This window comes from Chaetodon trifascialis, chromosome 16, assembly GCF_039877785.1.
Source record: "Chaetodon trifascialis isolate fChaTrf1 chromosome 16, fChaTrf1.hap1, whole genome shotgun sequence".
In the NCBI taxonomy this organism is placed as follows: domain Eukaryota; kingdom Metazoa; phylum Chordata; class Actinopteri; order Chaetodontiformes; family Chaetodontidae; genus Chaetodon; species Chaetodon trifascialis.
The window spans coordinates 19,290,758-19,307,678 of NC_092071.1; the positions used below are offsets into that span (position 1 = coordinate 19,290,758).

The 16,921-nt window shown below is 40.2% G+C and overlaps 1 protein-coding gene across 1 annotated transcript; it reads right to left on the reverse strand.

Moving 5' to 3' along the window:
• Positions 1-1,716: 1,716 nt before the first annotated feature.
• On the reverse strand, positions 1,717-12,989 carry mogat2 (monoacylglycerol O-acyltransferase 2). The gene is made up of 6 exons (XM_070983278.1): positions 12,896-12,989; positions 11,355-11,533; positions 3,753-3,957; positions 3,129-3,303; positions 2,670-2,869; positions 1,717-2,183 (listed from the first exon to the last, which is right to left on the reverse strand). Exons 1-6 carry the CDS (start codon positions 12,987-12,989, stop codon positions 2,029-2,031), a joined length of 1,008 nt encoding a protein of 335 aa, XP_070839379.1. The 3' UTR covers positions 1,717-2,028.
• Between the last annotated feature and the right edge of the window lie 3,932 nt (positions 12,990-16,921).

The window sequence follows — 16,921 nt, forward strand, 5'->3', positions numbered from 1 at the left end:
CCATTACAAACTTATCACTGGTTTACTGGTGACTGGTTTCAGCTGGCTTTAGATTCTTACAGGTCACATGGATGAAGGTAAATAGTCACATTCATTCACTGTCCCTGTTTTGGGGGGCTTTTATAATATTTTCCCAATAATTTGCCTCTTTTGCATCACATTGCTGCTGTAAGTTTTTCCTTCAGTCAGCATTTCTATCAGCCCAACACACACAAACCTTGTCCAGACTATGATGAAAGCATCAGGGCATTGCCAGCGATTCATTTGGAAATATCAGAGGCCTGCCATGTCATATAAAAAGTGTCTGCCAAAGTTCACAGACAGACTTATCATGTGGGAATGTGATCCACAGCCAGGCGCTCAGCTTCTAAAGTGGAATTTAGAAATAATGAAGTAATAAATGTAATATTAATAAAATCTACATGTAACTAAAACCACCCAGTTCAGTTTATGTCCTGCAGACTCACTTCACATAATGTTTGATGGCAATGCACGTCTTAGTCCCCTTAGTAAAAAATATAAATTTGAGAACATAAAGATCAATAATAAACATTGAAAAATCAGTGTTTTCCCATCTTGTCTCACGCGTTTAAAAAGTCTTGAGATCTTACCTTTTCAGACAGTTTTAATAAACTGCAAGGCAGATATTAAAGGAATAGTTTTTTGGAAAATAGGCTCATTTGGTTTCCTCCCGAGAGCTGAAAAATATGAACACTACTCCCAAATCTTACATGTGAAGCTACAGCCAGGAGATGGTTAATTTAGCTTAGCATAACCAGGAGTAACATTTAGCCTGGTTCTGTCCAAAGATGAAACATCTGCCATCAATTTTGTCATCTTATATTTCTCAAAATGTCAGATCCTTTGCTTATGTAAAAGTATCAAAACATTCATGAAAAAAATACTCTTACAAGTTAAAGTCCTGCATTTATTCAGCAAGAAAAAGTACTTGTTCTGCAGGAAAATGGCTTCTGTGACTGATATTATTATATACAGTATAGTACCATATATTAAGTTATTAATACTGATGCATCAATGTGTGTGCAGCATTTTACTGTTGTATAAAGTTTGGTAATTCAGTGTGTTCAGTGTAAATCATTGTTCTCAACCTGTGGGTTGTGTCCCTCCAAAGGGTCATAAGATAAATCTGAGAGGTTGTGAAGATTAAGAAAAAAAACAAAAACAAAATTCTGCTTTGCAGATTTGTATTCAGTTTTTGGGGGCTTCCTTTTTTGTGAAATACTGCATAGTTTCTTCGAAAGAGGTTGTAAGACAAGAACCACTGGATTAATCTTTATGTTTTTCAGAGCAAAATCTTAATCTGAAAATAAATAGTAACTACAGCTGTGAAATAAATGTAGGGCCATGAAAAGTATAATATGTTCCTACAAATGTACTGGAGAAGAAGCATACCGGTGCAGAAAATTGAAATACTCAATTAAAGTACTACTATCTCAAAATTGCAAGTACAGTGTTTGACTAAGTATGCGAGCTGTTTTCCATCATTGAAATGTGGACCTATTCCTATTAAAGCCCTTTAATAGAAACAAAAGAAAGACAATTCAGGTGAGTGGTGTATATGAGATTTTTATTTTTCCCATGTAAAGCAAAGATGCTTAATTCTGAAATTACTGGTATTTTATGACAGTGTCTCCAAATAATGTTGCAACCCACATTCAACCTATGACTCTGTTTGACAAAGTGTTAGCTCTTGCACAAAATCCCAAACTCCAGACACATGCCACAACTGGGAGATTAAGTGAGGAAAACTTGACTTGTGTCATCAGTGTTCTCTGCGAACAGTGTCCCACACTGCCCTGAAAAGTGGCCAGTTCTGGTTGCTTTTCTCTCATACAGTCGTTGAATCCTAGTTTGTATAGACAGATATAGCAGTGTATCTTGTGGCTGAACAAATATAGAAACAGTTGAGAGCAAGGTCAGCCATACATAGCCAGTCAGAAGTTATCTGAGCCTACAGCACCAGAGTTTTACAAATAAATAGGAATTCAAATCCATCGTCAGTCCACTTTAGACAAAGTTCAGGTGGGTGTCCTTGTCCACTCCATAGTTGCCTTTGTGTTCTTCAAACAGATTGCTGAGCTCGTCCATGTACAGCTGGTGGAGGGCATCAAGTTCCTCGGCCGTTGGCTTGTCATTCTTCTCCACCCTAATTGGCCTTCCAACTGCACAGAGGTGGTCAACACAATCAGTGTCAGTGTACTTTACGATTTTCAACATGCTCTGCTTGATGTTGTTGGAGGTCCATTTATCTAAAACATGGTGGCATTAAGGCTGCACGCCAACCAGTTCTAGAAGGCTGTGGTGTGTGTCAGTCACTCTTGCTAAGCGGTTGCATCAGACCGGGCCACACCTGACTTTCTCTGCTGGGCTGACAAATCATGCTCTTTGTCTGACTCATGATACTCACATCTACTCACACTCTCTTGGCCAACTCAGGTGCTTCTGCCAAACTAAACAGCTGGTTGGGAAATGCATGGGCATAGATAATCTAGTTCGGGCTTTTGCCTGCCAGACAAAGTCTAAAGCAGTGCATCCTTTATTTGATATACTGCATGTAATGTTTACATTGTGGACACAGAAGTCAGAGATTGAAGCACTCAAAGAAGAAAGAATCTGACTGTTATACATGAACAGAGCTGTTTACTCACCTACTGTATTTATGGGTTTTCTGTATGGCATGAGACCAAAGGAGTACTGGAAAACGCCACGTGCGTGGAAGAGAGGCAGGGCGACACCCATGATACGCTGCAGCCGCTCCTGTGTCGACCGAAGCCAGGTTCCTCTGCAGTTGTCCACCTGATCAAACACTTCATTCTCTCCAAAGGAGAAGACTGGCACCAGATGAGCACTAAAAAAAAGATTTTTAGTGAAAAGGTTGTTAAATTGTTGTGTTTTAATTAATTTGATCTCATACTGGCCTATGTGCTTTCCCAGGAAATTCCATGTGAGGGACTTGAATAAGCCTCTGTTTCAAAAGGTCACATTCAAGCCGCGAGAAGTAAAATGAACAGATCGGCACAATCCATGTAATAAGCCGTAAGACCTTGGAGAATTAGCTGTATTTAACAGAAAAGTTTCCTCATTCCCCCAGGGCTCTCTGCTCCTACCCGTTCTCCATGGCCATTTTGATGAAGCCTTTCTTGTCAGCCAGGAGTACACTGTAGTTCCCAGGGTGGGCATCAAGGGACTCTGGGGCCCCACCGACTGCTATTACAACAGCGTTCCCACCACCCTTTTGGCGGAGCTTGTAGCTGCCACTCTCTTTGTCAGAAGGAATCAGTCCTGCAGTGTTGCAACCAGAAGCAAGAAGTGATTGATAAGATATGTAATGATTAAAATAAAATAGTCAAATAACATCTGAAATGCTATCAAATAAAAAAATAATACATTAGTGTTAGTGTAATAATACGGGAGGAGGCCCCGGGGAAGACCCAGGACACGCTGGCGTGACTATGTCACTCGGCTGGCCTGGGAACGCCTCGGGCTCCCCCCGGAAGAGCTGGGGGAAGTGTCCGGGGAAAGGGAAGTTTGGGCGTCCCTGCTCAGACTGCTCCCCCCGCGACCCGGCCCCAGATGAAGTGGGAGAAAATGGATGGATGGATGGATGAATGGATGGATGGATGGATGGATGGATGGATGGATGGATGGATGGATGGATGGATGGATGGATGGATGGATGGATTACAAAGACAGTTTTGATCGAGTATGATTGAGACGTCTCTGGCCCACACCTGCACACATGATGTAGTCTCTGAAGAATGGGGCTCTGAACCAAAGAGGCAGCATGAGCAGGTAGGTGGTGAGGCCGGGAAACAGCTGTCTGAAGCCTGTAGCATAGGTGCAGAAGTTAGTAAAGGCTCCTGCCACCAGCACACCATGGGGATGGAAGCCCAGGATGTAGTTGTGCCTGGGGTCCAGGTCAACTGTCTTCACCAGCTGGAGGAAGAAAGGAACACTGTGAACATGAAAGTTATTCTGTTTCTGTCTGAATGTGGGTCCATGATTATGTTGGTTACCCATGTATAATATCTTATTTCAAATCATCTGATTTTTCCTTAAAGTGCAGACAGTTCTGCACTGTGGTGGTCCAGCTGGCTGCCACCCAAACAGGTGCCTGGATATCCCAGTTTCAACACTGTCTTTGACCCTCTGAACCCTCACTCATCCCTCCTCTCTGTGGCCTCTGCAAACGGTCTGAAAACATTTGGAGCCCTCCTACTTTAAGATACACATCCCCTCATACCTCCACAAAACCATCAGTTGTGCAAACAAACTAAGTGCATTTAGTCATGTTCTATATTTAAGTACATATTTTAGGTAACTGAACATTTGAGTGTTTCAATTTTTTGTTATTTTAAGTTAAGCTTCTGTGGCCTTGACAGTTTGACAGATAATGATTTCATGCAGTACTAGTATTTTCCTTTTCTTACTATAGTGCCACTAGTGGCATGAACTGCACGAAATACACCTGAGGAATGAAGTCATTTGACCACACCTGTAAAAGTTTGTTAGTCAGTCATGGAAGAATTACGTGCAGCGCTCACAGTCATCCAGAGTGGAATGTGCCAAGTTTGGTGAAGATTGGATGAAAAATGCAGAATAGGGAGTCAAAAGTATCTCTAACATTATTAATATTAATAATATTAATATTAGTCACAGTGGCCTCACTGCACCTCCACTGCAAAACACACACAGCTATTGAAATCACTATGTAGAGTGATATATACAATGTACCTTTGACCTGTCTTTGAGGTTCTGTTGGTCCAGTCCTGTGAATTTCCTGTGATAGTAATGGTACCTTGAAGGCATCAAGTGAAGTAGTGTGTAAACAGACAGAAGAACTGATGTGCTTTTCCAGTGTGCTGCACAGTTCATTAAACCCTGCTGTGAGTAGCTTTCAGAGTATCCTTTGTGTTAGATGTGAAGCAGACAAAGCATGTACTGTGTCTATCCACTAAATATAGAGGGAAATTCTTAGAGGTATCACATAAAAAGTGATTCATCATTTCAATCATTTTTGACTTCAAATGGTCAGTTAAATAAATAACTAAAATGCAAGCTTTTTCTTTGTCAAAACCTGGCGTAAAACTTGGTGCCGACATCACCCACAATGCAATTCAGCTGCCAACGGGTCACTCAGCAAGTAGTGGCTAGCGACTGTAGCAGCAGGGATGAGGGGTGGGCTGCAGAGGTCTGCTCAGCTCTCTTCTTTCTACCTTGTACTTATAGTCTTTATCCCCAATGCTGACTCAAGTGACATCACTTGAGGACATTTAGCAGCTTCACACAGCTCCTTCTGGAGACAGGAAAAGCTTTCCTCAACTTCATTCTCATATGCAGTAATACTCCCCAACACCTGGAAACAGTTCCCCTATAATACACACAATGTTTGTTTCGTAGTATTTGGAGTGAACAAGTAGCCTGTTGACTGAGAGTCATTATCTCATTATAGAGATGATAAGAGTCTGGGCTAGCTCTTCAAATCTATCTAAAAGTCAGAATGAACTCTGGTTGAATCAGGGGGGTTTTTTGTTTGCGTGTTTGTTTGTTTGTGTTTTTATCCCCATTAGCCAATACCAATGTGGAAATTACACACACAAGTAAACCTTACATCATAATGTAAAACATTAAGTACTCCAAAAAGGGAACAAAAACAAATACCAAAAGAAATAAACATGCAGTATGCAGCTGAATCAGGAACGTCTCAGTTTGAGGACAGCAAACTTCCTCAGGGAAAAAAATATTAGTCTCTGACGACACAGTAATGTTTAAAGTTATGTCTGTTTGCACAATTAAAGGCTGCAAATCAATCAGTGTGCTCCAGTTCTTTTTCAGCTCTTCAAATGAACCTGACTGGTGCTGACCTACAAACACCTTGGAATAGTATCACACTCTGTTTGTCACTGCATGGGAAATCCAAGGAGATCCCTGCTAAACTCAGATTATTATTCTATTTGGCAGGTTAAGTGATTCTGGTGTTAGACAAGCCATTTGACATGTTATCAGTTCTTGGAAACTGAGTAATATTTCTCTGTAGTGTCAGAAATAGTGGTTGCTGATCATCAACTGTTAAAGACTCGATAACATATCTCACCTGTGGAGTGTTGTTTGCATGCCTCCACTGGCCCAGAGCAGGGAGGGAGGAGATAGTGAGAGGCACGAAAGGTAAGGTCACTATCAAGAGTAAAGGGTCGCATGTCATGTGCTGGAGCTTGTTTTGCTGCACATGGTAAAAAAAAAAAACTGTTTGCATCAGTGTGTGAGGCCTCACTGCTCTCAATGTAGCATTTACACCCACACTAACAGAAAGCCATGATACCTTCTCAGAGACAAACAGGCAGCTTCAGAAAGGGGATTTCTATTTTAACTTTTCACAAGTTCTTTGCTTTATTTTCCCTTCTTTCTATTTTCCCATAAAAGTAACACAATACACCCAGTACTAATGCAGTACCTGAGGCTTTGGTTAACCATTTTCTGGAGGCCAATCACCTGTAGAGTGTAAAAAAAATCAGTTTGTAATGTAAGTCATGAAACTGGACCTTCACAAAGCTGGCGTGATGTTTTGCGTCCCCTCTGTTTGTATTGAGGGTACCTGCTGCGGCTGGTGGCCCGTGGCTCACAGTTAATCATTGGCTCAAGTTCCAGTTATGAGGACTGACCATGTTTATAAACAAAAGATCCGTCCACTGGTGACCAATCACATCGTCTTCCTGCAAGGTTGTCACAACGACATAACCTGTATCGCTATCATCCCTGCCAAGGACTTTGATTTCAGTCAATAGTATATGATACTGTAGCATGATGTGCATCTGGATCCAGAGGTAAATCCAGGTTGTTTTTTTTAAAGGATTTCCTGACTTTTGTTTCTTTTTGGGGGAGGGGTTGACATTATCACTATTCACTATTCTGAACATGTTTTGCTCCTCTGCTCCTACACATTTCATCCACTTTTCTCCAATTTTGTACATGAAATATTTGGATGAGCCTGAAAAAATAACTTCAATTGTTTTTTTTTTGTTTTTTCAGATACTACAGTCTACCAGTTTCTTCTCATTGGTTGCCAAATATTCTTGTTCACAATCCACTTTCTTGCCAAGAGTGAGATGAGAAGTGTCCGTCTGTTGGCTGGAGCCAGGAGACAGTTAGCCTATTGTGGCTTGGTGTAAAGACTGGAGGCAGGAGTCCAACATCCAGTTAAGATAGTTTTTTGTTTTTTTTTTTAAATCATCACCTCTAAAGATCACTAATATCTTGCTTGTTTAATCTATACAAAAAGTGATGTAAAAACAAGAAGTTGTGGTTTTACGGTGGGTTATGTGCTGGATGTACTTGTTATTTCTTGTCTGGGCTGGAGCCATGATAGCTGTTTCCATTCTTTCCAGACTCTCTGCAGCTCACTGTTCAGCTTACAGACAGCGAGTGGTATAGATGTTGTTATCTAATTCTTGGCTAAGAAAGTGTAGTTTCAAAAATGTCAAAATATGTTTATTGCCTTGTGATAAATGGAGGTAGCACAACAGCAACATGATCAATTTACAGTAGACGGCCATAATTGAATGGTTATGAGTCTGACTCACTTGAAATTTTGCTTATGTCCTTCTTGTGTAAAGCCCTGAGTGCCTAAATGGATTTAGTAGTTATCCAAAGTGATGGCTGCCATCTGCCAATCAGACTAATGGTGCATTTCAACATGCATTTTGCTTCAGAGGCAGACCCAGAGGGAGCTTAAAAATGTCAAAATGCTTTTTATTATTTAAATAAGCTGTGCATAGGATTGTGCAGCCTCACTAGTCATAAGGCTAGGCTAGGCTTGAGTCCTTGAGTCACATGAATTTCCTTCATCATCACCCTGCCTTAAAAATTAAGTGAGCACACAGTTGGTGAGTTATTCGCCTGAGCTGATGATGCTGTAATTAGAAACAGTGGGAAAGATATACACCAGTGAAGCTAATTAGGCTCTCCAGGACACTGCTTCTCTTTAGCCTCATATTGACTCTTTGTTTCAGACTTAATGTAGCATACAGTCAAATGATACTGGAAATGATTCACTTCGACCTGCATACCCGTATGTGAGATCGGAGGAGAACAGGGAATCTTACAAGGTTTTTAAAGCAGGAAATGATTGACCTTGTAATTACCTTTACAGAGAGAAAAATGTAGAAACAGCATTCTTCTAGCTGATACACATGCACACATGATCTCCAATGATGACACTTAACGTCTCTAAGAACTCACTCTAACTCTCCAGCTAATGCAATTCAATACAGCTCAACAAAAAAGGTTCATTTCTCTTTGAAACTGTTAGAAAAGTGTTGATTTTCCTTTGGAGTGTTGCATTATATTGTCAGTTATATCATTCTCTTCTGTCATCTGTGTCTGTATCATCTCCTTAATAATTATTTCTATCTATTTAAAATGCTACGACTAGCATTAGCTTCATTCAATTCATTGCTCCTGTTATCATAGCATTATTACTTCTGTACCAGTTTTCTCCTGACTTTTATTTCTATATGGTGCTGCTTTTATGGGACTCACTGCTTTAATGCCTTATCGTATCTCTGTCTTGACTTGACATATTATTATTACTTTTATTGCTCAAATATTTCCCATCTTGTTCTCTTTTTTCCATGCATGTTTTTGCTGACTGTAAGCTATTTTTTTTTTTAAACATACATCAATAAAGTATGATGATGACAGTAGTGGCGCAGCAGGTAGTGCGCGTGCCTCACAGCAAGAAGGTCGCAGGTTCGATTCCCGGGTTGGGCCTTTCTGTGTGAAGTTTGCATGTTCTTCCCGTGCATGCGTGGGTTCTCTCTGGGCACTCCGGCTTCCTCCCACAGACCAAAAACATGCTCATTAGGTTGATTGGTGACTCTAAATTGCCCCTAGGTGTGAGTGTGAATGGTTGTGTGTATGTGCCCTGCGATCGGCTGGCGACTGGTCCAGTGTGTAACCCGCCTCCCGCCCACTGACAGCCGAGATAGGCTCCGGCCCCCCCGCGACCCCGAATGGGATAAGCGGCATAGAAAATGGATGGATGGATGGATGGATGGATGGACATCTCTTCAGCATTTATATTTCAAATTGGTGTGTTCCAGTCTCAGAAATTTGACTGAATATTGTTTTATTTTTTACAGCTGTTAGATGTATATATAGAATTTGACCAGTTCATATAGTTGAGCTAAACAGGCCAATATAGACTTCATACTCATGAAGGAAGTTTAAGATTTAAGATTCTGACCTCTAAACTCAGGTGGCTGTTCCCATATATGACATGACTGTAGATGAATTATACAAGTATTGAAAATACATACATCAACTATGATCCAATAAATATCTAATGAATATATATATATAAATGGTTTACAGCAACCCTTGCAGAGAATGTAAGCAAACCTTTTTGCAAATCCAGTTGAACTTGTGTTGTTGTTGCCCTCGGTTTTACCCATACAAGTCCGTGATGAAAAGCTAGTCATCAAATTAACTCAAGTCATATGCATGCACTAGTCATGCATGACCACAGGAGGGACACTGTGGGCTACAAGAGAGGAGCTTGTGCGGACCAATCAGTGGTTGGTGAGATCAATGTCACAGTGATACCACTGCTAAACCACTGTTTGAAACTGAATATGTGAGAAATTATCTATCCTTCTTTCCAACAAATTTTTAAACCAGTCCCATCTTGTAAATCCTGTTTTGCAGTGTCATGGTGTGCAGACATGGCTGGGATAAAAGAGTTTTCCATTTTCAGTTTGAATAGGAGCCTTCTGTGTTTCAGCTATCAATACCTCTAATGTATTCTCTTCATTCAGTCAGCAAAATTTACACCGCAGCCATCCCATGTTTTTCCAGATATCTACACCTCAGGCACTATGTCAAAGGAGACATTGCAAATGTTGAAACTTGAAAATTTTCTGATGAACTTCAGTCCTTATTGACAGCTGCACCTGATACCAAAAAGCTGCTCTCTGTGTTTGTAAATGTATGCCGTTTCAGACCACACATGGACTAAACGTCTTCACAGCAAACAGTCTTGCTTAATTAACTTCAGACTCTCAGGTAATTCAGTATAAGGTCATACATAGACTCCATTATTCACAGTTAAATCCAATTCATTCTACCCATCCTCACCACTGCTTTTTCTGGTTCTGGCTCTGCACCAGACTTTGCAAGTTTTGGTCAGAGGGTTTTCATTGCTGCTCACATCTTTATGGACTGGACATGATCTCCCTCCTAATCCAAACAACCATTCTGGGCTGGTCATGACAGTGAGAAACTCTGTCAATGCAGTCTGGAACAGTTACTGCAAAGAAAACCATTGCTAAGACCTGGAACATAGAGATATCCTCCTGTTTTGAAACCTGGCTCACAGACTCCTCCCCATTTATAATGAAGAAAAGCTGATATGACATGTTATAAGGCAGGCAAGTAATTTTAAACAGATATGACAACCCTTCCTTCCTATATCACACAGTACATGTGAAGGGAGGGGTGGGAGCAAGTGGGTAATGTTCCTGTTTGTCTGAAAACTGTATGAAGGAATACACTATCAGTGCTTCTGAACACTGAAAGATTTCTGGCATGCAACAGCATCTGGTGAGCATCTGTGTAAAATCACTGCAAGAGCAATGATCTGCTTAAAGATTAAAAGAACATTTTGACATTTTGGGGAAATGCACGTATTTGCTGTCTCAATGAGGTCCAGATGAATCGATTCCACTCTCATGTCTGTCCGTTATAAATGAAGCTGGAGATGGTTATCTTAGCTGAGCATAAAGACTGGAAGCTCGGGGAAACAGCTCACCTGGCTCTGTCCAAAGGTCAGAACATCTTCCTACCAGCACCATTATACAAAAACAGAAGTTTGTTGTTTTACATGGGGTTATGTGTTGGATGTGGTATCAATCCTGTAGTATTTTAGAGACCATTAGACCATAAGTCTAATATTGATTGTGAATTGCAGTAACACTAGTCAAATATAAGTACACACAGCCTGCAGTACTGCCTCTAATCAGGCAACAGTACTCTATGGCTATGTGTACATACACAGCACGTGACTATAGGAAACACAGGGATGTCATCCATCTGTGGATCATTAGCTACCAAGAACAGAGAGAAGGGCCACTGCTCATATCTAGCTGGAGATAAAAGATTAGATGACATGAACTGAATGCGCGAGATGTTCTGATGTCCTGTTCTCTGACCTGCAGAGGTATTTCACCTCACATACAGTAGTCTTTAGGGCTGCTCAATAGTGGTGATGTGCATACACAGCACACATAATGATTAAAATGTAGACCATTTACAACAACAGTCTAAAAGGTGTCTCTCACCTTGATGGGGAAGTAATCCCGCATGTATTCCCAAATTTTGAGGCCACACAGGAAGGGCGATCTGCGGCCTCCACGTGAAGGAGTGTCATAGTCGATGAACCACCAGACAGAGTAGAGCACACTGATCAGCCAGAAGCGGGTGAAGAGGAGGTAAAAGTACAGGAAGATGCAGGTAGGTGCTGAGTAGAGAAAGGATTCACGTCATGAGTAGCAGCTTTGGCACTGCAACATACTGCAGAAAAGTGCATTATGTATATAAACCTCCATTCTGATCAGACATAACAAATTCAACACATGTTACATGAATGATAACTAGAAGATCATGTGTTTGACCGTTCGCCCTGCTATGAATGGTGCGCGTCTGCTCTAAATCAGTAGCACTCAGTTGAGGTGGAGATTACATCGGAAGTGGTTTTGGTGGTTACTGATAGCAGTGGGAGAATGTGCTTGTTTGACATCAATACAATTCATCATAGCAATTTAATATTTAACCTGTTTCATTCTTAGCTCATGTACCACTGGTTTCTCGCTGTGCATTCAGTCATCAGTGTTGCCGAACTTCCATTCAAAAACACTATCTAAAGAGGTCTAAGCTCCCTTTGCCTGGACTTTCTGCAGTTAGATCTAAAATTCTTACTTTTGGAATTGAAATCATTGCTGTAGTTAACAGAGTGTTCTCTATTCTGGCTGCCAGGGTTTGGGGGTATCTTAGTTGATGTGTAGTCCATTTAGCGTTGCACTGGTCTTTTTGTTTTTATGGCTGAAGATGGGTCTTTGGTTGTTTGAGGTGCTATTTAAGTTGTTTTTAGGATGAAATGTCAGTCATGGTTTTACAATTGCATTCTATTTTTTTTTTAACCTTCTTATCTTTGTCCTATATATTGTGTTATCTGTTGTACATTGACTGTGTATAAAGCTGACTACACAGGACCACCAACTCCAGTCAGTTGTAACACCTGAACACCACCTGCTGAGATTGAGAATGTATGAAAAGTAACAGAAAAAATGATGAATGGTTCTGCCCTGTCAGGTGGTGCTCATACAAATGAAAACTTGACCAAACTCTCTGAAAAATAAAACATGACCAATTCTAGGATTAGGATGTCTTATATGACAAGACGTATTCTTACAAAGTTCACTTCTATATAATTAATGGTGTTGAATAACGTCCAGTTTCAAACAGATTCAGGTGAAAACATGTGGAGCATGACACGGCTGTGGGATTTGTCAGACAAAGGTAGGAAGCAGGGACCACTGATACGTAACACATGTGTTTCCAAGCTAAACCAATACACACCATATGGACTGCACTCAGGTCAGATCCTACCTGGTTTCCACTTCTGGCTATCCAGCAGTTCATGTCATCTGTCACAGTTCCCTACCTGTCACATTCACTTATACTTTACCCAAGATGATCTAGGCCAGCATGTTTGAACGCCTACTGTACAATAACCAGAGTGTCCTTCATAGACAGTACCCCATTAATACTCCACCATTCTGTTTTGTTTCCAGCAGACATACATATAAACATGCAATCTCACCCAGGCCAAGGAAGGAGAAGACCCACTGCAGCACAGCAGCTGTCTGCAGTCTCCTGTGCAAAGGCGTGTCCAGGGGGGCAAATACAAGCTTCATGTTTTCCACGAGAGAAGAGAGACAAATGGAGAAGCTGTGGCCGGTTTCAAAGAAGAGGAGTACGTGAAGTGGGTCCAAAGTCTGCCTACCTCACCTCTCCAGCAATGCCTCCCCTTGACAGGCTTATCTCAGAAACTCCATTTGCAGCTTGATTTGTCAATCCATATCTTTTTTCTTTTTTTTTTTTAATACTTTTTATAGTATTTTTTATAGTATTTTTATACTATTTTAGTATTTTTTATACTTTTGATAGTTTTGAAATTTGTAAACATAAATAGCAACATAATGTATGTGCCAATAACCCTAAACAACACAAACAAATCAAAAAAAGATAAATCAAAACAAAAAACAGAGCACAAAGAGAGAAACAAAAAGCAAAACAAACAAACAACAAACAAAAAATAAATAAATAAAAAACACCACCTAGAGCACAGACAAAACAACCACAACAATCAAAAAATAAATAAATAAATAAATAAAAAGGAAATATAGGCTATTAGTGGGTAGGTATACACCCATACTTTTTACCGTCTTTTTTTCCCTTTTCTTTTTCCCCTTTTTCTCGGGGGGGGGGGGGTCTCCATCTAATCGTCCTTTTCATCCCTCGACTGTCCCAGATCGCCGAGGTTCCATAAGAAAAAAGAAAAGGAAAAAAAAAAAAAAATCAAAACTACAACCCCCCCCCTCCAAAACTATGTACTTATTTTTAGTTGTTTGTAGTTGTTTGGGCCTGGCGTTACTTTCATCTCTATCTCTGTTCTTTAGATTTTATCATGTTTACACTTCACTAATTGTTTCTAACCGAAAGTTATTTTTCAGTAATTTCATGCTCGAGTATACAGTCACCACTTCCCCTCACACACACTCATACACATGTATATACACCAACCTGTCACGCACCCCCATCGACCCTCTCCCCCCTCCATAGTCCATTTATCTATTACTTATGTTATATCAGTCTTTGTGATACTTTCCCATCTTGTCTCAAAAACATCGCTTAGGTTCCTTATTCTATGTGTTATTTTTTCCATTACGTAAATTTCCTTGATTGTTTCCTTCCATTTTACTATTTGTGGTGTCACTGCATTCAGCCAGTTTTTAGTAATCTGTTTAATTGCTGTTATTCTTAATATTCTATAGAGGTATTTATCTGATGGAAGAGACAATACATGTGGGGATTTCCCCAGAAGTATATGTTTTGGAGACAAAGCGGGGTTGCATTGGAATATATTGTCTATTTCCTCTTTTACTTTGGACCAGAACTGAATTAAAACGGGGCATAAATACAGTATACTGTATGAGTGTGATTAGCTTCATTTTCTCCACAATTACGCCAACAGCTTGCTGTAATTTCATTATTATATTTTGACTGGATAATCTGTGTTTTAAAATATCGCATTTGCACCTTCCAGGAAAACTCCCTCCAAAATAAGGAGCTTGTTGTTTTCCAGGTATTAGTGCACATATCTGTCCAGTCTTCCACTGTTATATTTATATGTAATTCCTTTTCCCAGTTCAACAAAGCTGTAAGTCTGTCACTCTTTTCCTCACAATTGATAATTCTATATATTTGTCCCAGTATATTCTTAGAGTTTAGTTTATTATATGTATTGATTATATATCTTATTAGAGGGTGTATATCAACCGAGGTTTTATTATATCCCATTGTTTTTATCAAATAGCTTCTTACCTGTAGATATTTATAGAACTGAGAGTTTGGAAGGTTAAACCTTTTTGAAATATTCTCCAATGTATCCACTCCCTTGTTTGTAATTATCTGGCTAAATCTTATCAGTCCTTTACCAGCCCATATTTTAAATGAGTCGTCAATTATACTGGGCTTAAAGTCTGCATCTGTTGCAATTTCTCTGAGATAGACCAAGTCGTTCTGGAGTTGTTGTTTTTTTTTTCGTATAATTTTTACCCAGGCTCTTATAGTGTTTTTTATACAAATATTATCAATTTCAATCCATATCTAGCACATTTGACTTTTGACCCTGCAAGGAAGGAGCTGCGAAAACACACAGCAGAGCATTCACACATGAACAATATCCACATGTCAGTGGAAGAGGGGGATGTCAACGGCCTTTTTATGTTGCTTTCTTACTTCCTGCACTGTATGGAGAGCAGTCAGTGGTTAGCAGGACTGCAGCATATTTTGATCTACAATATTGTAAAGGCAGCCCCATCTGGTTGAGCAGCCAAGTAACTGCATGTCAGGGTTATACAGACAGTAATAAAGGTCCTTTGTAGATGTGAAACACATCTCTCATACCGTCATTATCAGTGCTGTATGAAATAAATTGAATATTCCTTTAAGTAAAGTGCTCTTGTGGGTTTGAAAAGCCACACAACCATACCACATAATCAAAGTGTGCATATAACACTATGGGGAAATCTGCTTTACTGGCCAGCAGCTCGATGACACCTGAGGGAGTGTATGTGAGAAACAAAACCGTCACACACTTTGAGGTGAGTGTTTGATCTGAATCTAAACTACAAGCCAATCAAGTGTAAATCCACTGTGATCCACATTTAAGTCACATCAAGCCGTAAGTGGAATGAAGGATCCCTGAGCTCCATCTGACATTTGGACAACCGTTGCTGGCATTATTCTTTTTTTTTTTTACCTCTTGGCTCCTGTGGCGTTTCATTGGGACTGCTCGTTATGTGGAGAATCTTCCTTTTGAATGCGTGACGCTCTCTTGTCCCGATGCTGAAGACTACCTTCTGTAAAATCTCTCAAATACCAACCAAGAAATAATTTTTTTCCTCTTTACTCTACTCAGAAAAACTAACCCTTTTCTGCTCTCCCCACTTCAACGACACAGAACTGTCTCCTATTAACTCCCTCTGTTAGACATTAACTTTTCTCCCGGCCCGGACTCTCCTCATACAATCTTCAGGCCTGACATTACATCACAGAAATGGTGCCTAATGAGGAGCTGAGCTGCCACCAATAGTGATTAATGAGTCAAAAGCATTCCTTTATTCATTTCTGCTTCAACTGTTTCAAATCATTTGATATTTGAAGCTTCTGGGAGTAAATGTTGACATGATGAATGTTATGGTGCTCTGCACTGCTGTGGGGATTTGATGAGCTTTATAAATGAAATTGTGTGGTTTTTTCGTGAGGTGTCGATTTATGGAGTGAATTATGTGTCATTAAAACAAATGATGTCTAATTCTGAACAAGCCCAACTCCGTATTGTCTCTGGAGGGACTTAATACCCCTGATATTCACACTCCCTTAGCCACCCAAGCCCCAATTCAAACTCATTTCTACACTCCAGCTCAGGTTTCCATAAGGAAGCCTGAACCCTGTGTGCAGTTTTCTCCCTTTTCACAGCCTGAGCAATTCAACACATCCCTTCACTCTTTAGTTTGAGAGCACAAACCCAGAACTCCTCAAAATGCACCATACAGGGCTGCACCACCAGAGGTCAGCAGAGAAATCCTACTATCCTCAGCCTGCCGGCTTTATGTCACAGTGTGATTTACCTGGAGAACCAAGGACACCTACAAAGGAGTGGAGAAAGTGGACATAGAATAAAAGAGTTAATAAAACGAGTCAAAGAAATTCCAACTCATTCAAAGGATCCAAGCCTCAGCTGACCAAAGCAATATCCATTATTCTCACCTTAAAGCAGAACATCCATCATCAAAAGAGTGACCTGAAATTCTGAAAGCTCTCTTTTGTCAGACACATATTTCATGATTCAACAACTCCGAGCAGAACTGCCTGACATGAAAATGTCCAGGACAGTAATGACAGAGTGGAAACCAGTATAAAAGAACATAGAGACTTCACAAAAGACCTAATTCTTACGTGAAGAGAGAAAAAATGAGCCTGAACTTAACTGTACATCTGGCACAGAGTTTTTATAATCATAATATCTTTAGGCCTTAAATTACACAACATGTCGATGAAG

What these genes read in the sequence shown, in the direction of transcription:
- mogat2 (XM_070983278.1), bottom strand. Translation starts at nt 12,989, where the DNA reads ATGAAGCTTGTATTTGCCCCCCTGGACACGCCTTTGCACAGGAGACTG. An exon ending in AGACTACATCATGTGTGCAG is followed by an intron (nt 3,304 to 3,752) that starts GTGTGGGCCAGA and finishes GCAACACTGCAG; the next exon opens with GACTGATTCCTTCTGACAAA. An exon ending in AAAATGGCCATGGAGAACGG is followed by an intron (nt 2,870 to 3,128) that starts GTAGGAGCAGAG and finishes TCTTTTTTTTAG; the next exon opens with TGCTCATCTGGTGCCAGTCT.